Here is a 25,468-nt window from a genome sequence, read left to right on the forward strand (position 1 = left end):
AAGTATGTTCCTTCTATCCCGACTTTCTCAAGGGTTTTTATTAAGAAAGGGTGCTGGATTTTGTCAAAGGCCTTTTCTGCATCGATTGACAGGATCATATGGTTTTTCTCTTTTTTTTTGTTAATGTGATGGATCACGTTGATTGATTTGCGAATGTTGAACCAGCCCTGCATCCCAGGAATGAATCCCACTTGATCATGGTGAACAATTCTTTTTATATGCCGTTGAATCCGATTTGCTAGTATCTTATTGAGAATTTTGGCATCCGTATTCATCAGGGATATTGGCCTGTAGTTCTCTTTTTTTACTGGGTCTCTGTCTGGTTTAGGAATCAAAGTAATACTGGCTTCATAGAATGAGTCTGGAAGTTTTCCTTCCCTTTCTATTTCTTGGAATAGCTTGAGAAGGATAGGTATTATCTCTGCTTTAAACGTCTGGTAGAACTCCCCTGGGAAGCCATCTGGTCCTGGGCTTTTATTTGTTGGGAGATTTTTGATAACCGATTCAATTTCTTCGCTGGTGATGGGTCTGTTCAAGCTTTCTATTTCCTCCTGATTGAGTTTTGGAAGAGTGTGGGTGTTCAGGAATTTGTCCATTTCTTCCAGGTTGTCCAATTTGTTGGCATATAATTTTTCATAGTATTCCCTGATAATTGTTTGTATCTCTGAGGGATTGGTTGTAATCATTCCATTTTCATTCATGATTTTATCTATTTGGGTCATCTCCCGTTTCTTTTTGAGAAGCCTGGCTAGAGGTTTGTCAATTTTGTTTATTTTTTCAAAAAACCAACTCTTGGTTTCGTTGATCTGCTCTACCGTTTTTTTAGATTCTATATTGTTTATTTCTGCTCTGATCTTTATTATTTCTCTTCTTCTGCTGGGTTTAGGCTGCCTTTGCTGTTCTGCTTCTATTTCCTTTAGGTGTGCTGTTAGGTTTTGTATTTGGGATTTTTCTTGTTTCTTGAGATAGGCCTGGATTGCAATGTATTTTCCTCTCAGGACTGCCTTCGCTGCGTCCCAAAGCGTTTGGATTGTTGTATTTTCATTTTCGTTTGTTTCCATATATTTTTTAATTTCTTCTCGAATTGCCTGGTTGACCCACTCATTCGTTAGTAGGGTGTTCTTTAACCTCCATGCTTTTGGAGGTTTTCCAGACTTTTTTCTGTGGTTGATTTCAAGCTTCATAGCATTGTGGTCAGAAAGTATGCATGGTATGATTTCAATTCTTGTAAACTTATGAAGGGCTGTTTTGTGACCCAGTATATGATCTATCTTGGAGAATGTTCCATGTGCACTCGAGAAGAAAGTATATTCTGTTGCTTTGGGATGCAGAGTTCTAAATATATCTGTCAAGTCCATCTGTTCCAATGTCTCATTCAGGGCCTTTGTTTCTTTATTGACCGTGTGTCTAGATGATCTATCCATTTCTGTAAGTGGGGTGTTAAAGTCCCCTGCAATTACCACATTCTTATCAATAAGGTTGCTTGTGTTTATGAGTAATTGTTTTATATATTTGGGCGCTCCGGTATTCGGCACATAGACATTTATAATTGTTAGCTCTTCCTGATGGATAGACCCTGTCACTATTATATAATGTCCTTCTTCATCTCTTGTTACAGCCTTTAGTTTAAAGTCTAGTTTGTCTGATATAAGTATGGCTACTCCAGCTTTCTTTTGGCTTCCAGTAGCATGATAAATAGTTCTCCATCCCCTGACTCTCAATCTAAAGGTGTCCTCAGGTCTAAAATGAGTCTCTTGTAGACAGCAAATAGATGGGTCTTGTTTTTTTATCCATTCTGATACCCTATGTCTTTTGGTTGGCGCATTTAATCCATTTACATTCAGTGTTATTATAGAAAGATATGGGTTTAGAGTCATTGTGATGTCTGTATGTTTTATGCTTGTAGTGACGTCTCTGGTACTTTGTCTCACAGGGTCCCCCTTAGGATCTCTTGTAGGGCTGGTTTAGTGGTGACAAATTCCTTCAGTTTTTGTTTGTTTGGGAAGACCTTTATCTCTCCTTCTATTCTAAATGACAGGCTTGCTGGATAAAGGATTCTCGGCTGCATATTTTTTCTGTCTAGCACACTGAAAATCTCGTGCCAACTCTTTCTGGCCTGCCAAGTTTCAAAAGAGAAATCAGTCACGAGTCTTATAGGTCTCCCTTTATATGTGAGGGCACGTTTACCCCTTGCTGCTTTCAGAATTTTCTCTTTATCCTTGTATTTTGCCAGTTTCACTATGATATGTCGTGCAGAAGATCGATTCAAGTTATGTCTGAAGGGAGTTCTCTGTGCCTCTTGGATTTCAATGCCTTTTTCCTTCCCCACTTCAGGGAAGTTCTCAGCTATTATTTCTTCAAGTACCCCTTCAGCACCTTTCCCTCTCTCTTCCTCCTCTGGGATACCAATGATGCGTATATTATTTCTTTTTAGTGTATCACTTAGTTCTCTAATTTTCCCCTCATACTCCTGGATTTTTTTATCTCTCTTTTTCTCAGCTTCCTCTTTTTCCATAACTTTATCTTCTAGTTCACCTATTCTCTCCTCTGCCTCTTCAATCCGAGCTGTGGTGGTTTCCATTTTGTTATGCATTTCGTTTAAAGCGTTTTTCAGCTCTTCATGACTGTTCCTTAGTCCCTTGATCTCTGTAGCAAGAGATTCTCTGCTGTCAGCTATACTGTTTTCAAGCCCAGCGATTAATTTTATGACTATTATTCTAAATTCACTTTCTGTTATATTATTTAAATCCTTTTTGATCAGCTCATTAGCTGTTGTTATTTCCTGGAGATTCTTCTGAGGGGAATTCTTCCGCTTGGTCATTTTGGATAGTCCCTGGCGTGGTGAGGACCTGCAGGGCACTTCCCCTGTGCTGTGGTGTATAACTGGAGTTGGTGGGCGGAGCCGCAGTCAGACCTGATGTCTGCCCCCAGCCCACCGCTGGGGCCACAGTCAGACTGGTGCGTGCCTTCTCTTCCCCTCTCCTAGGGGCGGGATTCACTGTGGGGTGGGGTGGCCTGTCTGGGCTACTTGCACACTGCCAGGCTTGTGATGCTGGGGATCTGGCGTCTTAGCTGGGGTGGGTAGGCAAGGTGCACAGGGGCAGGAGGGGCAGGCTTAGCTTGCTTCTCCTTAGGTGATCCACTTCAGGAGGGGCCCTGTGGCAGCAGGAGGGAGTCAGATCCGCTGCCGGAGGTTTGGCTCCGCAGAAGCGCAGAGTTGGGTGTTTGTGCGGAGCGAGCAAGTTCCCTGGCAGGAACTGGTTCTCTTTGCGATTTTGGCTGGGGGATGGGCGGGGAAGATGGCGCTGGCGAGCGCCTTTGTTCCCCACCAAACTGAGTTCTGTGGTCCGGGGACTCAGCAGCTTTCCTTCCCTTTGTCCTCCAGCCTTCCCGCTTTCTGAGCAGAGCTGTTAACTTATGACCTCCCAGACACTAAGTCCCGCTTGCTGTCGGAACACAGTCCGTCAGGCCCCTCCGCTTTTTGCAAGCCAGACTCGGGGGCTCTGCTTGGCCGGCGAGCCGCCCCTCCGCCCCGGCTCCCTCCCGCCAGTCCGTGGAGCGCGCACCGCCTCGCCGCCCTTCCTACCCTCTTCCGTGGGCCTCTCGTCTGCGCTTGGCTCTGGCGACTCCGTTCTGCTAATCCTCTGGTGGTTTTCTGGGTTATTTAGGCAGGTGTAGGTGGAATCTAAGTGATCAGCAGGACGCGCGGTGAGCCCAGCGTCCTCCTACGCCGCCATCTTCCCTCCTCTTTATTATAGTTCTATTTTTAATTTTTGAGGAAACTCCATTCTGTTTTCTAAAGTGGCTGCATTAGTTTACATTTTCACCAACAGTGCACAAGAGTTTCTTTTTCTCTATGTCCTCTCCAACACTTGTTTCTTGTATTCTTGATTTTAGCCATGCTGAAAAGTGTGAGGTTATATTTCATTGTGGTTTTGATTTGTATTTCCCCAATAACTAGTGATGTTTAGCCTGTTTTCATATTAGACAAAGACTAAAACAATTGTTTTAAATATGCTCAAAGAGACAAAGGAAAACATGGGCAAATAACTAAGGCAAATAAGGGAAACAATATATAAACAAAATAAGAATATCAACAGAGATAAAAATTATTGAAAAGAATTAAACAGAAATTTTTAAAAAGAAAAATAAATAAAATAACTGAATTGAAAAAATCACTAGCAGTTCAACAGCAAAAGTAAACAAAAAGAAAAAAATCAGCAAAGTTAAAGACAGATCTTTTGAAATCATTGACTCTGGGAACAAAAAGAAAACAGGGTGAAGAAAAGTGAACAGGGAGTAAGGAGCTTATGGGATACTATCAAATGTATTAAAATATGCATTTTGGGAATCCCATAAGGAAAAGGGAGTAAGGAATAGATAAGTTATTTGAAGAAACATTAGCTGAATCTCCCAAATTTGAGGAGACACATGCATTTATAAATCAAAATGCTCTATAAATGCCAAACAAGATAAACAAAATGAGATCCACACTGAGAGACCTTATAAAGAAAATGTGAAAAGACAAAGAAAAATCTTGAAAGCCATAAGAGAAAAGTGACTCATCAGATACTCAACACATACACATTGAAAGGGATTTTCAGTAAGATAATTAGCAGATATGTCAGCAGAAACTTTGCATGCCAGAAGGCAGCAGAAGGATATACTTAAAGTACTGAAATTAAGACAAAAATTTGTCAACTGAGAATTCTATACTTAGTAAAACTCTCTGTGATAGTTAATTTTACATGGCAACTTGGTTAAACTATGGTACCCAGATATTTGGCTATATATATCATATATCATATATCATATATATATTACTTAAAGTTTATTTATTTTAAGAGAAAGAGACAGAGGGAGGGAGGGAGGGAGGGAGAGAGAGAGAGAGAGAGAGAGATAATGAGTAGGGAAGGGGCAGAGAGAGAGAGAGAATCTCAAGCAGACTCCATGCTGAGGGAAGGAGCAGAGAGAGAGAGAATCTCCAAGCAGCCTGATGTGGGGCTTGAATCCATGAACCATGAGATCATGACCTGAACTAAAATCAAGAGTCAGATGCTCAACCATCTGAGCCACTCAGGCACCCCTATAAAGTTATATTTTAGATAGGATTAACATTTAATCCAGTAGACCTTGAGTAGAGACAAATAAGGGCATTATATAATAAAAGGGTCAATTAACTGAGAAGATATAATAATTATAAACACATCCACCAAACATCAGAAGAATAAAATAAATAATACAAACATGTACAGATTGAAGGCAGAAATAAATGTTTCTACAGTAATAGTAGTACACTTCAATACCTCAATTTTCAATATAGGATAGAACAACCAGAAAGATTAATAAGTAAGCAGAGGACTTGAACAACATTGTAGATAAAATTGGACCTAACAGACATATATAAAGCACTACCAATAATAGAAGAAAATACATTTTTATCAAGTGCACATGGAATATTATCTAGGATATGCAATATATCAGGCTATAAAACTAATCTTAATACATTTAAAAATGCTGAAATTATATTTTCTAATCACAAAGGAATGAAAGTAGAAATCAATTAACATAAGGAAAACTGGAAAATTCACAAGTATGTAGAAATTAAATGGCACACTGTTCAATAGAAAATAAGATAAAAAAGAAATCACAATGGAAATTATAAGATATCTTGAGACAAATGAAAATGAAACACAATATGCTAAAACTTCTAGGATGCATCCAAATCAGTGCCAAGATGCAAGTGTATGGATATAAATGATTACATTATAAAAGAAAAACAGTCTCAAATAAACAATCTAAATTTACATTTTATGGAACTGGTAAAAGAATAAACTAAACTAAGCTAGGAAGAAGGAAAATTATAAATATCAGAAAGGAGATAAACAGAGTTATAAAAACAGCAGAAAAAGTCAGTGAAAACAAGATATAGCTCTTCAAAAATAGAAACAAAATGGAGAAAACTTTAGCTAGAAAGGCTAAGAAGAAAAAAGGGTCAAATAACTAAAATCAGAAGGGAAAGCAGGTATGTTACTATGATTTTACAAAATTAGAAAGGATTATAAAAATACTGAAAATAAATATACACAAATAAATTGTATAACTTAGATGACATAGACAAATTCCTATAAATACACAACCTACCAACACTGAATCATGAAGAAACAAAAAATCTGAATACATCTATAGCTCATAAGGAGATTTAATTAGTAATTGAAAACTCCCCAACAAATAAAGTAAAAGACCAGATGATTTTAGTAGGCAAGAAGTAACAACAATCCTTCTCTAACTCTTCCAAAAAACTGAAAAGGAGGGAATACCTCCTTACTCCCCTGAGGCTACATTATCCTGATACTCAAGCCAAAGACACTACAAGAAAAGAAAACCAATACCCTTTATGAATACTAATGCAAAATCCTCTACAAAACTACTAACAAATTCAATTAAGTAGCATATTAAAAAGATTATACATCAGGATCAAGTGAGATTTATTCCTGGAATGCAGGAAATGGTACAACATATGAAAATCAATCAACATAATACACATTAACAGAATGTAGGAAAAAACAAAATGACTCCTCTCAATCAATGCAAAAAAATATTTTGACAAAATTTCAACAAACTTTGATGATAAAAACACTAAAAGAAAACCAAAGAATAGACAGAAACTACCTGAACACAATAAAAGACATAACACACACACACACACACACACACACACACACACACAATATCCTACAATGGTAAAACACTGAAATTTTCTTCTCTAACATCATGAATAAGACAAATGCCCACTTTTGCACTTGTATTTAATATAGTTCTGGAAGTCCCAGCCAGAGCTAGGCAAGAACTTTAGGCAAGAAAACTAAAAGACATGAAAACTGGAAAGGAAGAAGTAAAATTATTTGTTGATACAGAACATGATCTTACATGTAGAAAACTGGGAGGATCACACAGACTCATACATACATACACACACACACACACACACACACACACACACACACACACACATGACCCTATCAGAATTAGAGACAAATTCAACAAAGTTACAGGATACAAAAACCAACACACAAGTATCATTTGTGTTTCTATATATTAACACTGAGGGATCCAAAAAGGAAATTAAAAAAATAATTTCATTTATAATGGTATCAAGAAGAATAAAATACTTAGAATAAATTTAACTAATGATGCGAAAGACTTGTACGCTGAAACCCACAATATGTTGCTGAAAGAAATTAAAGATGACACAAATAAATGGAAAAAACATCCCATGTTTGTGGACTGGAAGACATAACATTGCTAAACTACTACTCAAAGTAATCTATAAATTCAATCAACTCCTTATAAAAATCCCAATGGCATTTTAGCAGAAACAGAAAAATCCATCCTAAAATTCATACAAAATTTCAAGAGACCCCAAAGAGTCAAAACAATCCTAAAAAAGAAGAAAGTTACAGTTCTCATACCTCATCATTTTGAAACTTATTACAAAGCTAGAGTAATCACACCAGTGTGGTTCTGATATAAAGACAGACATATGGGGTACCTGGGTGGCTCAGTCGGTTAAGCAACCGACTTCCGCTCAGGTCATGATCTCACGGTTCGTGAGTGTGTGTCCCACTTGGGGCTCTGCGCTGACAGCTCAAAGTCTGGGGTCTGCTTCACATTCTGTTTCCTTCTCTGCCCCTCCCCTTTTTGTGTTCTCTCTCTCTTAAAAATAAATAAATTAAAAAAAAAATAAATAAAAGATAGACATATACATCAATGGAATAGAATAGAAGCTCAGAAGTAAACTCTTGCATATACAATCAAATGATTTTCAAAATGGATATCAAGATGATTCAATACTCTTCTCAACAAATGGAATTCAGAAAACTGGATTCCATGTGCAAAAGGTAAAGTTGGACTCTACATAATATATAAAAATTAACCCCAAATGGATAAAAAACTTTTGTGCATGAAGGTACTATCAACAATGTAAAAAGGCAACCCATAGAACAGGAGAAATGTGTGTGTGTGTGTGTGTGTGTGTGTGTATATATACATATATATGTGTATATATATGATGTATATATGTATACATCATACATATGTGTATGTATATGTGTGTATATATATATGTGTGTGTATACATCATACATATGTGTATGTATATGTGTGTATATATATATATATATACACATATATATGTATATATATACATCATATATATATATACATATATATATATATATGTCTAGAATATACAAACAAATTCTACACTTCAACAGCAACAAAAGAGCAAACAATAAAAATAGGCAATGGACAACAAAGGACTTGAATAAACATTTCTACAAAGAAGATATACCAGTAAGCACATGAAAATATGCTCACCTTCACTAATCTAATCATTAGAGAAATGCAAAACAAAAGCACAATGAGATATGACCTCACACCCTCTAGGATGGCTACCATAGAAGAAGAAGGAGGAGGAGGAGAAAGAAGGGGGTAGGAGGAGGAAGCAATAAGGAAATGGGGGAGGAGTGGGGAAGGAACAGCAAAAAAGGAAAGAAAATAACAAGTATTGGCTAGGATGTGAAGAAATTAGAGACCTGTGCACTGTTTCTGGGAATGCAGAATGGTACAACAGCTGTAGAAAACAGTATGGTAGTATTTTAAAAAGTTAAAATTACCATATGATCCAGCAATTCCACTTTTGGGTGTATACTCAAACCAATGGAAATCAGCATCTCAAAGAAATATCTGTACACCCATACTCATAGCAGCAGTATTTACAACAGCTAAAATACAGAAGCAGCCCAAGTGTCAATTAACAGATGAAAGGATAAGCAAAAGGTATCTACATATAGTTGACCTTTGCACAAGGCAGGGGTTAGGGGCACCACCCCCCTGCACAGTTCAAATTCCATGTATAACTTTTGGCTTCCCAAAAACTTAACCTGTAATAGCCTGCTATTGGACCAAAAGCCTCACTAATAATGTAGTCAATTAACACATATTTTGTATGTTGTATGTATTATATACTGTATTCTTATAATAAAGTAAGCTAGAGAAAAAAATTATAAGGAAGAGAAAACACATTTATAATACTAGTATTCGTATAAAGAAAAAACTCTGTGTATACGTGAACCTGCACACTTCAAGACTATGTTGTTCAAAGGTCAACTGTAATGGAATACTCATTTAACTTTAAAAAGAAAACAAAATAGGGGCACCTGGGTGGCTCAGTTGGTTGAGTGCCCGGCTTTGGCTCCAGTCATGATCTCACGGTTCGTGGGTTCGAGCCCTGAGTCTGGCTCTGTGCTGACAGCTCAGATCCTGGAGCCTGCTTCAAATTCTGTGCCTCCCTCTCTGTCTCTATCCCTTCCCTGCTCATGCTCTGTCTCTCATAAATAAATAAACATTAAAATAATTAAAAAAAAGAAAAAATAATGACATGCTTCAACATAAATCAACATTAAAGACATTATGCTAAGTAAAAGAAGTTAGTCACAAAAGGACAAATATTGTATGATTCCACTTATATAAGATAGCTAGAGTAATCAAATTCTACAGACAGAATTGGAATAGTGCTTTCCAGAGGTTGTGGGTGGGGGAGAATTGGGAGTTAGTGTTTAATGGGCATATAGTTTCAATTGAAGAAGGAAGATGAAAAGGTCCCTGATGTTTGCACAACAGTATAAACATACTTAATGTACAGTTAGAAATGTTTAAAAGGGTTAGGTTTTATGTTTTATATATATATACATATATATGTATTTATATATATATACATATATATATATATAATCATAAAAAAATACAAGAGAAATACCCAGAACTGAGAGATATAAATTTTTACATTGAATTGCTACAATAAATTTAATCAAAAAACAATTTGGCCAAGCAAACAAACAAATATCTAGAGACAAATCACTGTGAAATTGCAGAATACCTGGTATAAAAAGAAAATGCTAGGGGTGCTTGGGTGGCTCAGTTAAGCGTCTGACTTCAGTTCAGGTCATGATCTCACAGTCAGTGAGTTCGAGCCCCAAATCAGCCTTTTCACTCACAGTGAAAAGCCTGCTTTGGATTCTCCCCCTCCCTCTCTCTCTTCCCCTCCCCCTCTCAAAAATAAATACACATTAAAAAAAAAAAAAAAAAGAAAATGCTAAAAGTTTCGAGTCAGAAGAGAAAAACAATAAATAGATGTTCATAAATATCAGGCTCAGAACTAACTGGAAATAGACTTCTTAAAGGAAACACTGGACGTTAGGACACACTAAAGCAATTCTGAAAAAATTCTGAAAGAAGCTCTACACAGTCAAATCATCAACCAAACATAAGTGTAGCATAAAGACATATTTAGGCTTTCAAGGATTTAAAAATTTTACCTCCTGTATATATTTCCTCAGTAAACTAGTAGAGAAGGCTCTGTATTAAAATAAGAAAATAAGCCAGGAAAGAACAAGATATTAGAGAGTTCTGGAAATTAGAGTCCCAACATAGCATGGTCACAAATAAATTCTCAGGCCCACCGTTGAAGAGATGTACTAAGATGGATGATGTAAGAGCAGGTTTAGAGAGCAAGCAGTCCTGATTGATTCAGCAAAAGGAAAGACTCAAGCAAATTTATCATGAATACACACACACACACACACACACACACACACACACACACACACACACTATGAGTGCTGGTTTGAATGGTGAGATTTTCAAAAAAGTTTTCAAAAAAAATAATATAAGAAAGCAAACATATCCTAATACATTGTTTAGCTCAGCCATGAGCAATATGTATATAGGCTGAATAATTAAAACATTAAACATTAATTAACCCCCAAATAGTGATGATAAGTGTGTGTGTTAGGGAGATTTTATAAGAGAATTAAATCTCCATCTCTCACAGTGGAAATCTGTAAACAGTATCTAAAACTTAAAAAAAAAAAAAGCAGAATAAGCATGTTACTTGGAAATATAAAACAGCAGAAAAGTCAGTTAAAATCATTAGATGATATTGTCTTGGGTACCAGGAAGAATATATGGTATATGAGACTACAACTTTTCCATTATTTCATTTCATTTATAAATCTAGGAGTTAAATAACTGGATACAAATCAATAAAAACACAGAGCTTTATGAAATATATAAAGTACAATGGATACTAATATAAAGTATTTATAACGTGTTAATATATACAATAATATTAATTATGATGGAAACTAATGGATAATTGATGAAATAACAAATAAAGCCACTGACACATGAGGCAGAGATAGACCAGTTCATATATAAAGAAAATAAAAGGGAATAAAGACACCATCATGAGTTTTTAAAAAGAGAAAGATTTGAATATTTAAGAATTAAAAGGCTAGAGAAAGAGAGAAATGGGTATAAAGTTTCAGTCATACAAGATGAAAAAGTTCTAGAGATCTGCTGTGCAACATTATGGCTATGGTTAATGATATTAAGAGGGTAGGTCTCGTGGTAAATATTTTTATCACAATAATTTTAAAAAGGTTGAAGAGAAACCTTGTGGAAATTGATAACAATTTCAAATAATTTCATAAAGATTATTATATGATTTTTCTGTGAAAGACAGAGGTAAAGAAAAGAATGTCATCTGGCCATAACAAAATCACATCAGAAAAAATTCTGTAGAAACAACAACAAAAAAACAAGTACACATTTGACAACCAAAATCTTATTAACATAAAATTTATTTTTATTGACAAATATAATTATGTTCAAAGCCTGAAGGAAATTAAATATCATTATTTAATTGAAATGATTTATATTAATTAATCTGATACTTGACAGATTTCCTGAAAGAAGAACCATGCTGACCTAGCCATACTGCAACAAAGCTATCAATTTCATATGGTTCTTGCTAATACCTATTTCTCCTAATTCCACCTTACACTCCCAGTTCTTAATATCCATGAAACAACTTTCTGAATATGTATATTTAAAAATATTAAATGAGATATGGAGATTTTATCTAGAAGTCTAAACATGTATTTCATGGGTATATTTACGGTTCAAAATTAACATGCCCAATTTCTAATGAATTTACTCTTCATCAAAATATGTTCATACATATAATTTAAAAATTCATATAACTAACCTTTTTGAATGAGATGTCTTGATGTTTTTGATTTTTTACCAATTTCTTTTGTTTTTAATTCATATAATATAGAGGAAACATGTTTTCTCTGTTCTCTAGAACTTTTTAAATCAACATGAGAAAGTATATTCTGTGGAAAAAAATAAAAACAATGACAACCTTAATAATATCTATTACATACATTTTAAAAACTCTCACATTTATTATACATTACCATGAGTGATCTTATTTTTTTAAAAAACAACAAAAAACTGTAAGGCAAATTGAGGAAAATATGAAAAGAGTTCCATTGTGTATGATTTTGATAAATTGTCTATTAATAGTAATGATATACTTTGAACCATGCTCAAAAGGAGGTTGAGGGAAAAGGGGATATGTCAGGAGGGTGCCATGACAAAACAAAACACAGAGGGGAAGATAAAAAATAACAAAGAGAAACAAAATGGTGTTGCCCAGAAAGCCTGAAGGGAGATTTAGATTAAGAAAGGGTAGGGGCACCTGGGTGGCTCAGTCAATAAAGTGTCAGATTTCAGCTCAGGTAGCTAGCTATTCCATGGTTCATACCGGGTTCAAGCCCCATGTTGGGCTCTGAGCTGAAAGCTTGGAGCCTGCTTTGGATTCTGTCTCCCTCTCTGTCTGCCTCTCCCCCACTGTGCTCTGTCTCTTTCTTTCTCAAGGGTAGACAGAACTATTTTACAGATACTAAAAATACTAAGGAAGAAGGAGAAATGGGACCAAAATTATCACAAGTCTTAAAAGTACAAATGGATTTGGTATGTGTAGAAAGAATAACAAATAGAATGTTGAAAGGGAGTTTCATGGGGAGTTGGGGGCACTTTCAGATGTAAACTATGCAATGTCTATAAATAGGTTGGGAATGTTTTAATAAGTAATACTGTGTTATTGGCCTTTGTCTTCACAGTCTATCCACCAGTGATACAGAGGATTCACCAGATCACCAGAAACCCAAGATCTTTCAAAATTTATCATCTCTGTCTTACTGCCTCTACATGGTTTCTATCTTCAAGGTTTACTCATGAGTCAAGGTAGCTCCTAGAGCTCCAAACACCATGTCTGTATTTCAGTCAGCAAGATGGAGGAAAGGGTAAAATGACAAAAGGACATTGGCCATGGGTCTTAAGGTACTTTCCCAGAGGTCTTTCCAATAACTTCTGTTTATATCTTACAGGGAGGATAAGCAATGCAGTCTTTTTGCTAGGTAATGTTCTGCCTAGAATAAAATTTAGGGTTTATTATCAAGAAAGAAAAGGAGAGATATTGGTAGGAACCGCAGTCTGCCACAGAGTAAAGACCAGAATTTGGGAGGGAATATACATTTGTATTTTAAGAAACCTTCCCAGGATATCATGCTTTCCTTGATGAATTCCACTGGCCTAAATTCCGAAGACTCTCAAGTATATATTTTCAGATAGTACTCCTTTCTGAGATGTTTGTTTTTTATGTAGTACTCATTACTAACCATAAATCGTGTTCTTTCACCCTGGAAAATCTCACAGATATCTCATATTGAATATAATTTAAGTCCTTTCTTTCCTCCGAATCTGTTAATTATTATATCTAGTTTTGGTGAATAGCACCACCTTCATCCAAGAAGAGGAGAGTCACATAAACTCTCTAATATGTGACAGCAGATAGAATTTTGAAATAAAAAGCTCATTATCATATTTCCCCTACTTTGACCTATCCACTTGTGCAAATATCCTTTATTCTACAATTTAGAAGAGAAACTTGGATATGTGTCTTGGTACTCTATATTTACAGTTTTCTGCCAAAATTCCTACAGCACAAAATAGATGTATTTAATCAAATCTCCTTGAGTTTCTATCTTTTAAATTTTACATGTGATATTCTTTAATTTACTGAAAACAATCTGTCTCTATATGGTGACTCATTGTGCAAGGTTTTCTTTTTTCATTTTTTTTAAATGTTCAAGATAGGTACTAGGTATTAGGAGGTCCTAGAATGAACCTGTTTTTATTCTTCACGAAAAATCCCTCACTAGTCAACTGTTACACAACACAATTTCTTTCCAGTCTTCACGTGACAAAAATGCTACTTTTTGCTAGAAAGACTAGCAGTTACTTCTGAGCCTATATGTTCTCTTTATATTAAAATTGCTTTCCTAAGTTTGTCAAGAATAATTATAATAACACAATATTAACACATTATCAAAATATAACATTATTTTAAGTAATGTTGCTTCTATTTTCATTTGGGTTCCTTTCTTCCTATTAAACAAAGTATACAAAAATAATATAGGCAACTGTTTAGCCATCAGATATGTTACAATCAACTCTAAATGCTTTTTCAACCTCAAATTCATCTATCAGTCCTCTTCAATTTGTCCTCTGCATCATCAATTTTGTCTTTTCTTACTTCTATAAATTTTGCTCTATTTTCATAACTTGTATCTCCCTACTAACAATGCAATTCACTGTATGTTAAAAATCACCTCAAATTCTGTTTCAATATAAATGGACCCTTTAGAATGCAAGGACATGTTCAGCAATCTGTTTCTAATAATACATATTTATTTGGCTTCCCCTGAAAGAATAAGTAAATTTTTAAAATAAGTGCATATCTGTCAGATCTGAATAGCCAATCTCTATCACAAAAAAAGTCAATGTATAGAATCATGATATTTAAAAATTAGATTACATAGATATTTAAAATATAAATTTTCCATATTTGTATTCTATTTAAAAATTAAATGCATAGCTAGTTAGTTCCTTTCAAAAATATATTTTCTTTAGCTCTCCCAGTTATCATTTTTCATATATCCACATGTCACTGCTTGTCATCATTTAAAATAATTTTATCTTCCTTGGCTTTTATAAAAGAATCCATGACAAAGCCTCCATACATGATAGTGAAACACATCTAGGAAGATGCATCTATGTCCTAAGCGAACTGAGGCTTACACAAGCTGCCAAGGTAAAGAAAGTGCGCTTTTCTGTGTATATACTTCAAGAAGGAAAAGAAAGGATATGCCCACTTATTGATATTCAAACTCATGGAGAAGGTTAAAGTTATCAGAAGACTGGGGATAATCTAATAAATATAGTGTTTTCAATAACATAAAGTATTAACAGTTTAATGCTAGCATAACAGTTTCTATTAACTGAAGTACCTTAAACCTAACACTGGTCCTCAATAATTCTAGAAATACTTTTGAGGATCTTTGGTGGCATTTGGAAGAGGGATAATCACCAGGGAGCAGTATAAGTTGACAACTGATTACATTAGGTATAATTTCATTTTTAACAGGGTCAAAATTAATTCAAGTCAAACATACTTGGCATGATAAACCTGCATTTTAGTAATATGGTTGAGAAACATTTTCACAACTTTGGAAGGCAACATGATTAGATGGAGATCAGAGATGTTAAGTCATCAAATGAAGAAGAGTAAGGATTAATACAATGATACAACCTGAAGTGAGATCTCTAATATCTTACACAGATGTGTTCTTAGCCCTATCATGATCAACATTTACACAAATGATTTGAATAATAATGAAGGAAATGTTTATGAAATTTTTAGGTGAGGTGGTGACAGAACAAAATCAGTTAACACCAGACACAAGTTTTAAATATTATCAGTAGAGTGGAGCAATAGATCAAATTAAACATGACGTATAATAGAAATAAATATTACAGTTGGGCAAAATGCATAAAATCACTGCAATACATAAAGTGATTTAAAGTCATAAGTGATAATAGGATACAATATTTTAGTTAAGAGTAAATCAAGAGTACATTGTGTGATGACTTTATGCTATATTAAGCATTTTATCTCGAATGAAGAAAATCACAGATCACAAATTTCTGATCAGAACCACAGTTGAAGCACTGTGTCAGGTCAGGGTAACATATTTTCAGATGAGGATAGAAAACCTGGAATGTGAAAAGAGAGCAGACTACCTACTGAATTAGTTTTAAAGTAAGCCCTATATACATAAGCCATATTTAAATCCAGAGTAGAAAAAAGGCAACAAAGAGAGATTCAGGCTTCTTACCTCCCCAGATTGCCATCTCCCTCATCTTATAAAATGATAGCATTCTCTTGTTCAAACCACAAAAACAGAATTTTTTCTCTATTTTTTCCTTCTTTCTGAAACTCTCTATCTAAGCCATCGGCAAATCTTGTCAATTCTCCTTCCTAAATGTATTTCAAATCTGTCTACTTCTCTTTATTTTCACATTACTTGTTTAGTGTAAGCTTTAATCATCCTTTCCAGCCACAAATGGCCTTCTGTTGGTTTCTGCCTTCACCCTGGCTCTTACAAGATTCATTCACATTTATCAAAAGATAAATCTGATATTTATTTTAGCTTTAAATCCCCTAATAGTTATCCAAGGTGCCCAGTCATTACTGTAAACTGCAAAACCCAGCAAAATATGGCCCTGAACCACAAAGCCAAATTCATCTCATGCTACCCTTGACTTTGTTAATCATACTCCTGCAACATTGGATTTCATGCAGTCAGTCCCTTGAACTCCACTCAAATAAAACAAGTTACTCCAAGCCTCAGGTCACTGTGCAAGTTCTTTGCTTTATCTAGAACACTCTCCTATATTTTGCATGGCTAGCTTCTTATCCTTCAGGTCTTAACATTATTGGAAAAACATTCTGTGAAAATTTTATGAGAAGTAGGCTTTCTCCTATTATTCTCTATCTCAGCAATCTATTCATTTTATTTAAAACATTTATCACAACTTTGTTTGATTCCTTTGGTTACAACTTGGTTTTTGTTTTGTTTTGGTTTTTGCTTTTGTTTTTTCCTAGAATCTAGTTCATCAGGGCAAGAACTCTATGCTTGCTTTCTTTACTTAGCGTCAAGAATGGCCCCTGGCACTCAGCAAATACTCAATAATTACATGCTAAATGTGTAATGAATAGTACCAAAGAGAAGTACTAGAAGGAATGAGTGGAGGTTTAGGAACTTTGGTTCAATATACTATAAAATGAAACTCCCTTTTATGGAGTGAGTCCAACAACCAGACATAATTTAAAAATAAATTCCTAGCTTGTATTTTTTAAAGAACTATATCTCAAGTAACATTTTTCAATATTCCGTCTTTTAATCCTGAAAGCTCCATAATCTACAGTTACTCCAATGCTTTTTACTCAGCAACTCTTTTACAACTCTCTCATTCCCTTATTTATCATGTACATCAAACTAAACTGTTAGTTTTCTAGAGTCTCTTCTACTTTATCATTCCTCAATATGTAACACTTACAAAAAGCATAAACATAACCATCTGGTAAGAATAATTATACATCTACTTGGATACATCTCTCTACCTATTCTGTTGTTCTACATCACAATAAGCCAGAGGACCAAAATGGCAATGAAAAAGCTTTCCTTTGACAGTATTGAGTAGAGAAGCTAAGAAAAAATAATCTATAATAGATATGGAAGCAGAGAGAGACTTGTGTATATTTACTAAATCTCATCCAATTACAATAAGAAAAGAATCTCAGAATATTACTGAAAATTGGAATAGATTAATGGAGAGCTACGGAGCTCCCTATAATTGACAAACTAAATAAGTACATCCTTGTAAAATATCAGATGGATAATTATATCAGATGTTTATTTTCCCCGAAAGAGATGATAATTTCTCATTTAAAAATTGAGGAGTGGTGACAGTGATAATTTTCTCCACTTTCTGGACCAAGAGTAAATATTTTATACTAAACTCTTTTGTCTCTGAAAATTATGATTCATTTTCAATCCTTAATGGTTTAAGTTTCCAACTTAGCTTAGTTGGTATTCTGAAGATTGTAGTTTTGTTTTCACATTATGTATTATGGACCAAAGCAGATTGTTAAGTGAGACTCATTATTATACTATATATCTACTCCTATACTATCTATACTATTCTATAATTGATCAAGCATTTTTGCTTTGTCTATATCATACATATAGTTCATCGTAAGTAGGTTCCATTTCAAGGATGATACCAAAAACCTCTTTAGAATCACAATGAAGTCACTAATCCTTTGATGTCCTACCCCATTTTCTGTTGTTTTTGTTCCCTTTCCTCTTCCCAGCTAAGACATCATCTTTAAAAGTACTAATCCAAATCTTGGGTTTTCCATATAATATTCAAAGGAATAACTTTAGGAATATGCTAAAATCCAAACTAAAAAAAAGGTGTCCTCTTTTGTCTGAATGAAAAACTGTTAACTCGTGTTTGGCTACATTGCCTCTCATTACGTTACTTAGCAAGCAACTCTACTACAGGGGAGGCTAATATACAGAGATCCATTATGGCAGGTGCCACTTGAACTCTGCTTTCAAGAATAAGTGCTGGTTAACATGAAATAAAATCCATGGAAAAGGGGGAATTACTTAAAATAAAGCTTTATGAGAAAAGTTATTTTTTAAGATATTCCCCTAGAAGCAATTGGCCGGTTTAACTGCTGTTTGAAAAATGCTACTATCTTGTTTTTGTTCCCAGTCTTACTTCATCTTAACAAAGAAGACTAGAAATGATAATACTCTTGATACATGAAGAGGAGAATTTACAAAGGATGACCTGGATAAACAAATACAGGACACACAGTAGATACAGAAAGAAGTGTGACATTTCTCTTCTATACAAAAAGTACCCATGAGAAATGACGGTGGCTGAATATTATATTTTGCTGCAAATGTCCAGTTAAAGAACACCAGGGAAAAAAGCATAATAGAAAGGTATGCTCCCTCAGTTGAAGAATGGTTAAGGTGTAAGGTCTATTCTTACCAAGATTAGAGGTGCCAATGTGTAAATTACCGAGGCCCATCCTGTCTGCTTCATTACAGTGGCTACTTGGTAGTAGCAGTGGTCAAATCTAGTAAACAGATGCTGTAAACCTCCATGAAATTTTAAAATAGGTTATAATTTCAAGTTGAGAGAACACAGTGCTAGTTCATTAGTAATAACTGGTATGAGGTAAAGTAAAGGGCATGAAAAATTTCAGAGTATATGGATTTATGTTTCCCTAAAATTTCTCTAGAAATTTATTTCACGAATTATTATTTATAAGACAATGCAATTCTATTGTCTTATTTTTCACTAATATATTGATGACAGTGTCTAATAGCCAATATCATATATAGTAATAATTGAGAATAATTCTGTATCTGGTTTACCTAAAGACCACATTTTTAAAAAACGGTAACTCTACATAATCAATATTATTTTATTTATAACTTTCAAAGCACTTTTACATTCTGCCTTATATCACAGTTAAATACAATTCTCACCCCTACAAGAAATTATTCCCTCTGAGTACTGGATCTGTGGTTTACTTATCTCGATATCCCTGCACCATTTTGATTGGATTCTTCAACCTCTGTTGCAATAGCAACTCACAAATAACAAAAAAGGATTGAGAAATTTGATTAGTTTACTCAACATATATGTATTGAGTGCCAACTATATCCATGGCACTATGCTAGGCATCAGTACACTTATTTTGTGATTATTTAAATTCTAGACTTCTCAAAATATTTCATAATTTAATGATTAATATTCTATGTAGATGTGGAAAACATAACAAGCAAGATAAAGACTTGGAAGTGGGAAAAATTTTGTTTCCAAAAAAAATATGGTTTGATTAAGCTGAAACTGAAGGTATCTACAGAGAGAGAAAAACAGAAAGAGATAGTTGAGAATATAGACTTAATACTAAACCATTCCTATTAAAAATCTGCATTTTATTAAACCTCATGTGTTAACTTAGTTGGTTACAATATTTTTAACTAGCAAATCGAATCATTTTGAAATGAAGAGAGACATAGTATGTATTAGCAATATAAATTAATACTGCTTAAGTAATCACCAAATGAGACAAGTTCATATGGTAGTGTAAAATTTATTTTCTCATTTTTCCTTAAATGTTTATTTATTTTGAGAAAGAGATAAAGAGAGAGCAAGGGAGGGGCAGAGAGAGAGGGAGAAACAGAATCCCAAGCAGGCTCTGCACTGACAATGGGGCTTGATCCCACAAACCATGACATTATGACCTAAGCTTAAACCAAGAGTCATATGCTTAACCAACTGAGCCACCAAGGCCCTACTGTGGTGTAAAATTTAATGATGGGCAACAAGACAGAATTTTCTAAAGAAAAAATACAACTTTTCCTTACTAGTAACATACATAGCTCAAGAGTCTATATTTCTATGTATATTTAACAATGTCCACATTTATCAAAAGAGGAGAAAGAACAACAGATAGGGTCTATCAACGTTTTACTGATGTTTAGGTTGCCCTTCTTTACCCTAAAGACCTTAGGCAAATTCAGCATTTTAGACACTTTATATGTCTTAAAATGGGGTTTAGAATCTGAGGAAGGGGTTATAGTCATAAAAAAAACCCTCACCTCAATAAATTAATAGTATCCATATATATAATTATGTTTCTAAGTAAAGCATATTATAACCAACTTAAATATGCTTTATACATACATACTGCTAAACTGTCAAAGTTGATTCATTGGATAATTTAATTAATTCACTTGGATAATATTTTCTAAAACTAAGGTTTTAGCCTCCTGCAACTGGGAGTAATGTACTCATTTGGGGGTTTAGAGTATTAGTAAATGTTGCTTCACTTAAGCTTTTTGTTTTGTTTTGTTTTGTTTTTACAATACCAACGACTAAAATGACTTTTTCAAATGCTGTATAATTATGCTCCTTCCTTTGAATACAACATATGTGCTAGGAACCACGGGGACTCTTTTGAGCAAAGGTGAATTAAATAAAAAATAGATTATATAAAATTTATGTATATATATCTGTATATGTATGCATATATCTGTATGTGTGTATATAATACACACACACACACACACACACACACACACACACACACAGAAAGCACTCAGTAAGTGCTTTCACTGACTGACCCGGGGTAGCTAGCCCAAAAGTTCTATAGTCCCATTACAAATTTCAGTCTGTCTGAGGTCACAGAGTATTCAGCACAACTTCTTTAACAACCTCAGTCCTACTGCTCTTACTGGAAAAATTTCAGCCATGGTCCAGAGTTTATTTACGTGAGGTCCAAAATTCCTGTGGCTAAATAAAATGACTCAAAACTGTAGTCACCAAAACTTTCAAAGATACAAGCAGGCTTATTTTAGGTTCCTAAGGTATCAAAACAGGTATTGTCAGAATCCTTATATTTCATTTAATGAAGATTTAAATATAAAGAAATGTCTGCAATTTACTATGAGTACCTCTAGGCTATCCTGGTGACTATTGTCAGCAAACACCCTTGCTTAAATGGAATATCTCTAAAACTATCTTAAATAGATCAGAGAGCAGCAGTGTGATTCAATAGCTAATATTTTTTAAGTCACGGAACCTAAATTTGTTTTAAGAAAATTCAGTTATGTCAATTTCTAGATGAATCATAAATCACAAATTTTTGTCACTCAAAGCATAGACCAATATTGAAATACATTGAAATCGCCACTCTCTCTTACCTGAACAAATAAAAATTCATTCTAAGTAAGTGGTAAAGAATGGTAATTTTATTGATTTTGTTATCTTTTTTTTATTAGAAAAGGATGAACAGCTTGAAATTTCTTAATTATCAGTCTTTGTAAAGCAGAAATTTTTATGATGGTACATTTCACTGGATTTAAAAATGGTAATATTAACTTTCTTGTATGAGGAAGTAAATAATTTCATGAACATTTTTATGCAAGTTTCAAACTGTTAAAATATGCTGGCTTGGATGAATTACCAAGTGTATTTCTCTTTTCAACTTTACACTTATCTTGTGAGTACAGCTGATATCCCTAGTGTCCAATCAGAGACAGGTTTTCATCCTGTTGTCCGGGAATGATGTGCACAATTCCTTTTGACACTGATGACAGTGAATACATAAATCCATCCCACTTCAGTGAAAATTGACCCATAATTTTTTTTTACCCTGAAGAAAAATACAGTGATAAAGTTTAAAGATGGAAAAATAGTTCAGCTTTTGAGGTGTACCATTAGTTAATGATACTTAGCAAATATTACATTTTGCCTTGAGGACAATGAGCTCCATATTGGTTTTTAGGTGCTCATGAATTCTCATAATCATGGTTCTATGTAGTAGCAACAAACCTAAAAGTATGAATGATAGGTTTTCATATTTCAATGAATTCAAAAGTTAAAACTAAAAAGGAAAGACATGCTTTTTATATATTTTCTCCTACCACTACTCTCCACTAAGATGTTTCTTAAGAAATGAGTATATGCATTTCCTATAAAAGTATTTGATAGTTAACAATATACCCTATTTCCCACATAAAGACTACGCCCTGGTTTTGAAAAGTATGGATCTTGCATAAAACTCTAATATTGTCTTTGAACTAGTGTTTTCAAGATTTATCAGCATTCCTAAGATTTGGGGGAAAAAATTACTTGGCATAGTGAATCCAATCAGTTGCCCCTACGCCAAGTACCCCACTTCTAATTGTATCAAAAATAAAATGCTATAAAATGTTAAGGATATCCATTTTCATTTTCTTTAATAATCCATTAAAATTGACTCATAATTTATGTATATAATTTATTTTTAGTTTGTTTACATAATCAGCCTATAGCATTTCTGGAATAATGAATTTTAGTATAATGACCACAGAATGGAGTAACCCTTTAACCTTCTTTATCTTTGAAAGGTATTCTAAGTTCTAGTATAACAGGACTGGCAAGAAAATCTTTTTTTTTTTTTACATAGTTCATAACTTTGTGTGATCTTTTTGCACTTCTTATTTTTTGACTTGCATCTTATTTTCATCTATCTTCTTACAATGATACCCTTATTTCTTCCTGCCCACATAGAGTTCAATGATAAGCAAATTTGTTAGCTATTTTTTTCATAGTAGCACAGAATAATATTTTAAGTAAATAAACTAAAATGGCTCCATGAGTTATAAATTATGACTCAAAATAATATCAGTAGAGTTTAGATTATACTTGTTTTAAAAGCAACAGATAGTATTTTAAATCGGTATTTGTTAAGTGCCTCTTATATGCATATTGCTGTGCTAGGTAAAGGGTGACAAAAAAAATAAAACACAACCTGCCATAAAGTGATTTATATTCCTAAAGACATTCACATAAAAGTCACTTTAAAAAGAAGCAGTGTATAAGTAAATTTAAATAGAAACATACATAAGAAAAATATTAGTAAAAATATTGCAGCTAAATCAGAGAATCTGATTTCCCCTAGTAATGAAAAAGACCAAATCTTGGTTCTGGGACATTATCAGGGACTGTAATTCTTTTATTTGATGCTGCAAACTGAAGCGCAGAGGGAAACAGATAAAGAAGTACAATTCTGGGAATAATAGCATTCTTTAAAAAGAAGTAAAGAGATTCCAGGAAAGAGGTTTTGGCCTTGGTGCCAAGAATTTAAGGTTCTTGAAGAAAAAAAGGCATTTTTGTGCCTACTTTGAGACAGAAACCTTCTGATGGCATATTGTAGAAAGAAGGAAATGTGCTGGAATGGAGGTGAATTAGGGGAAGGACACAAAACAATGCTTTCATATATTAGCTCTATCTATGGAAGAGACTTTGCCTTCAGTAAATGGCTAATTCATAACAGCCAAGATCAAACATAGTTAATTTTAATACTGGAATTTCTCACAATGTGCAGCAATGGTTCTGTTTTGAAGAAAAAGCTGCTGGTTAGGTATGCTGTGTTTCTACAATCACTCTTTCCCTCCTTTGGAGCTACTAAATCCCCAACATACAGACTCCACTCTCCTTCCAATTCTAGAGCCTAAGATAGGAGAAAATTAGCCTCTCTGGACCAATACTTAGAGTTCCCTTATTAATTTACCTTTGCTCATAGACTGATCCATAATTCTGGTAATTATTTTTTTATCTCCTCTTTCAGCCTTCATCACTCTATCTGCCTTTGCAATGTTTGTTAGTTCTAATTTGACATCTGCCTTGGGCCATTTCTCAAGCTTTCATTCTAGCAATCCAGTCTTTGATACTGGTTTTCTTCTTAAGCAGTCTGTTAGCATAGTGTCTAGGCTTTGATACCTGAGGACAGACTTCACAAGTACCAGCTTTCAGTGACCAATTTCAACATTACTTAGCTTTTCATACCAGTTGGTCAACTGTTGGTAGCCATGTGACAGTGAATAGAGTTCACAGTACTCATTGGATGTGGGGCTACCTACCAAACTGACCCTTCTTTACTAGTTCCTAGAACCATAACCATTCTGTGTCTCCTGTACTGGCACAGTGGTCAAGTCCAAATTTTTTCTTAACCTAACCAGTTTTATTTTAATTAATGTACCTGTTCTGGTGAATACCAAGAAAAAAATGTAGAAGTTTCAATTTGAATGATATTTTTAAAACTGTGAATGTCATCAGAAGGTTGAGCTGATTGTAAAGCATCTTGAAGAAACTGGGAACATGAATTAGGCAGAAAATAGATGATGCTTAATTTACATAAGGAAAACATCAAGCAAGGAGACTGGAGAATGAACCAGCTGAAGTACACTGTTTATAATACAATAATGAGGAAAAAAAAACATTGAAAAGATTGAATGAAATAAAATTCTAAAAGGCTCATCTACTACCAAAAGCTACAGCTTCTATTATGATCTTTCATTTTTCATCTGGAAACCTTCCTACATTTTCTTGTCATCTGTCTGTCATATTTCACTATCGGGAAAACTTCAGGCTGATGGGTATAAGATTTCATTCTTTACTCTCTTCTTTATATCATAAATTAAACAATTAAATAATCATCCTAACGTTTAGTCACCCACTATCCTATACAAAGTTTGAATAACAAATGTAACTTGTTAATTCTAAGTAATTTCACAGGTATAACTGCACATAAGATATTAAGTTGTACAGAGAGACTACTCCTTGCCAAATAATCATTTTCAGCACTCAAGTGAAAATTAAAATGTCCATTAACAGTCCTACCAAACTTTGCTTTCCACAATTCCTCTCATAAATCTCTTAGTATAGTTAGGATAGTTTCCTTTCCATTTCACACATCTGCCAAGCTAATTCTCACCTCCACAGCTTTGTTCATTATATTTTTTCAATGTTACCCTTGATCTTTTCTTTTTTGACATCCAATTTTTTATGTTTCACCACACATCTGATGCTTAATTACACACACATATTGGCCATGATTCTATTGCCTCATCTAAACAACACATTCCTAAAGAACAAACAAACAAACATAAAAACAAAAACAAATCTCTCCACTCTTCATTTCCCTATAGCTTGCTGAGGTGGGGGGTGGGGGGAAGCATTAAAGAACATTAAACTTGGAATTGAAAATCGAGCTTTAACACTCCTAAAAAGT

General features: G+C 34.2%; 1 protein-coding gene across 1 annotated transcript in view; it reads right to left on the reverse strand.

Annotated features, from left to right (window-relative positions):
* The window catches only part of LRRIQ3 (leucine rich repeats and IQ motif containing 3), a 227,498-nt gene that overhangs the window by 59,410 nt on the left and 142,620 nt on the right, over positions 1-25,468 (reverse strand). The window contains 1 exon segment of the mRNA XM_040470641.1: positions 12,113-12,242. Coding sequence (XP_040326575.1) covers positions 12,113-12,242 — 130 coding nt within the window.

The sequence above is a fragment of the Herpailurus yagouaroundi genome, unplaced genomic scaffold, assembly GCF_014898765.1.
Source record: "Herpailurus yagouaroundi ecotype Mexico unplaced genomic scaffold, PumYag 77, whole genome shotgun sequence".
In the NCBI taxonomy this organism is placed as follows: Eukaryota; Metazoa; Chordata; class Mammalia; order Carnivora; family Felidae; genus Herpailurus; species Herpailurus yagouaroundi.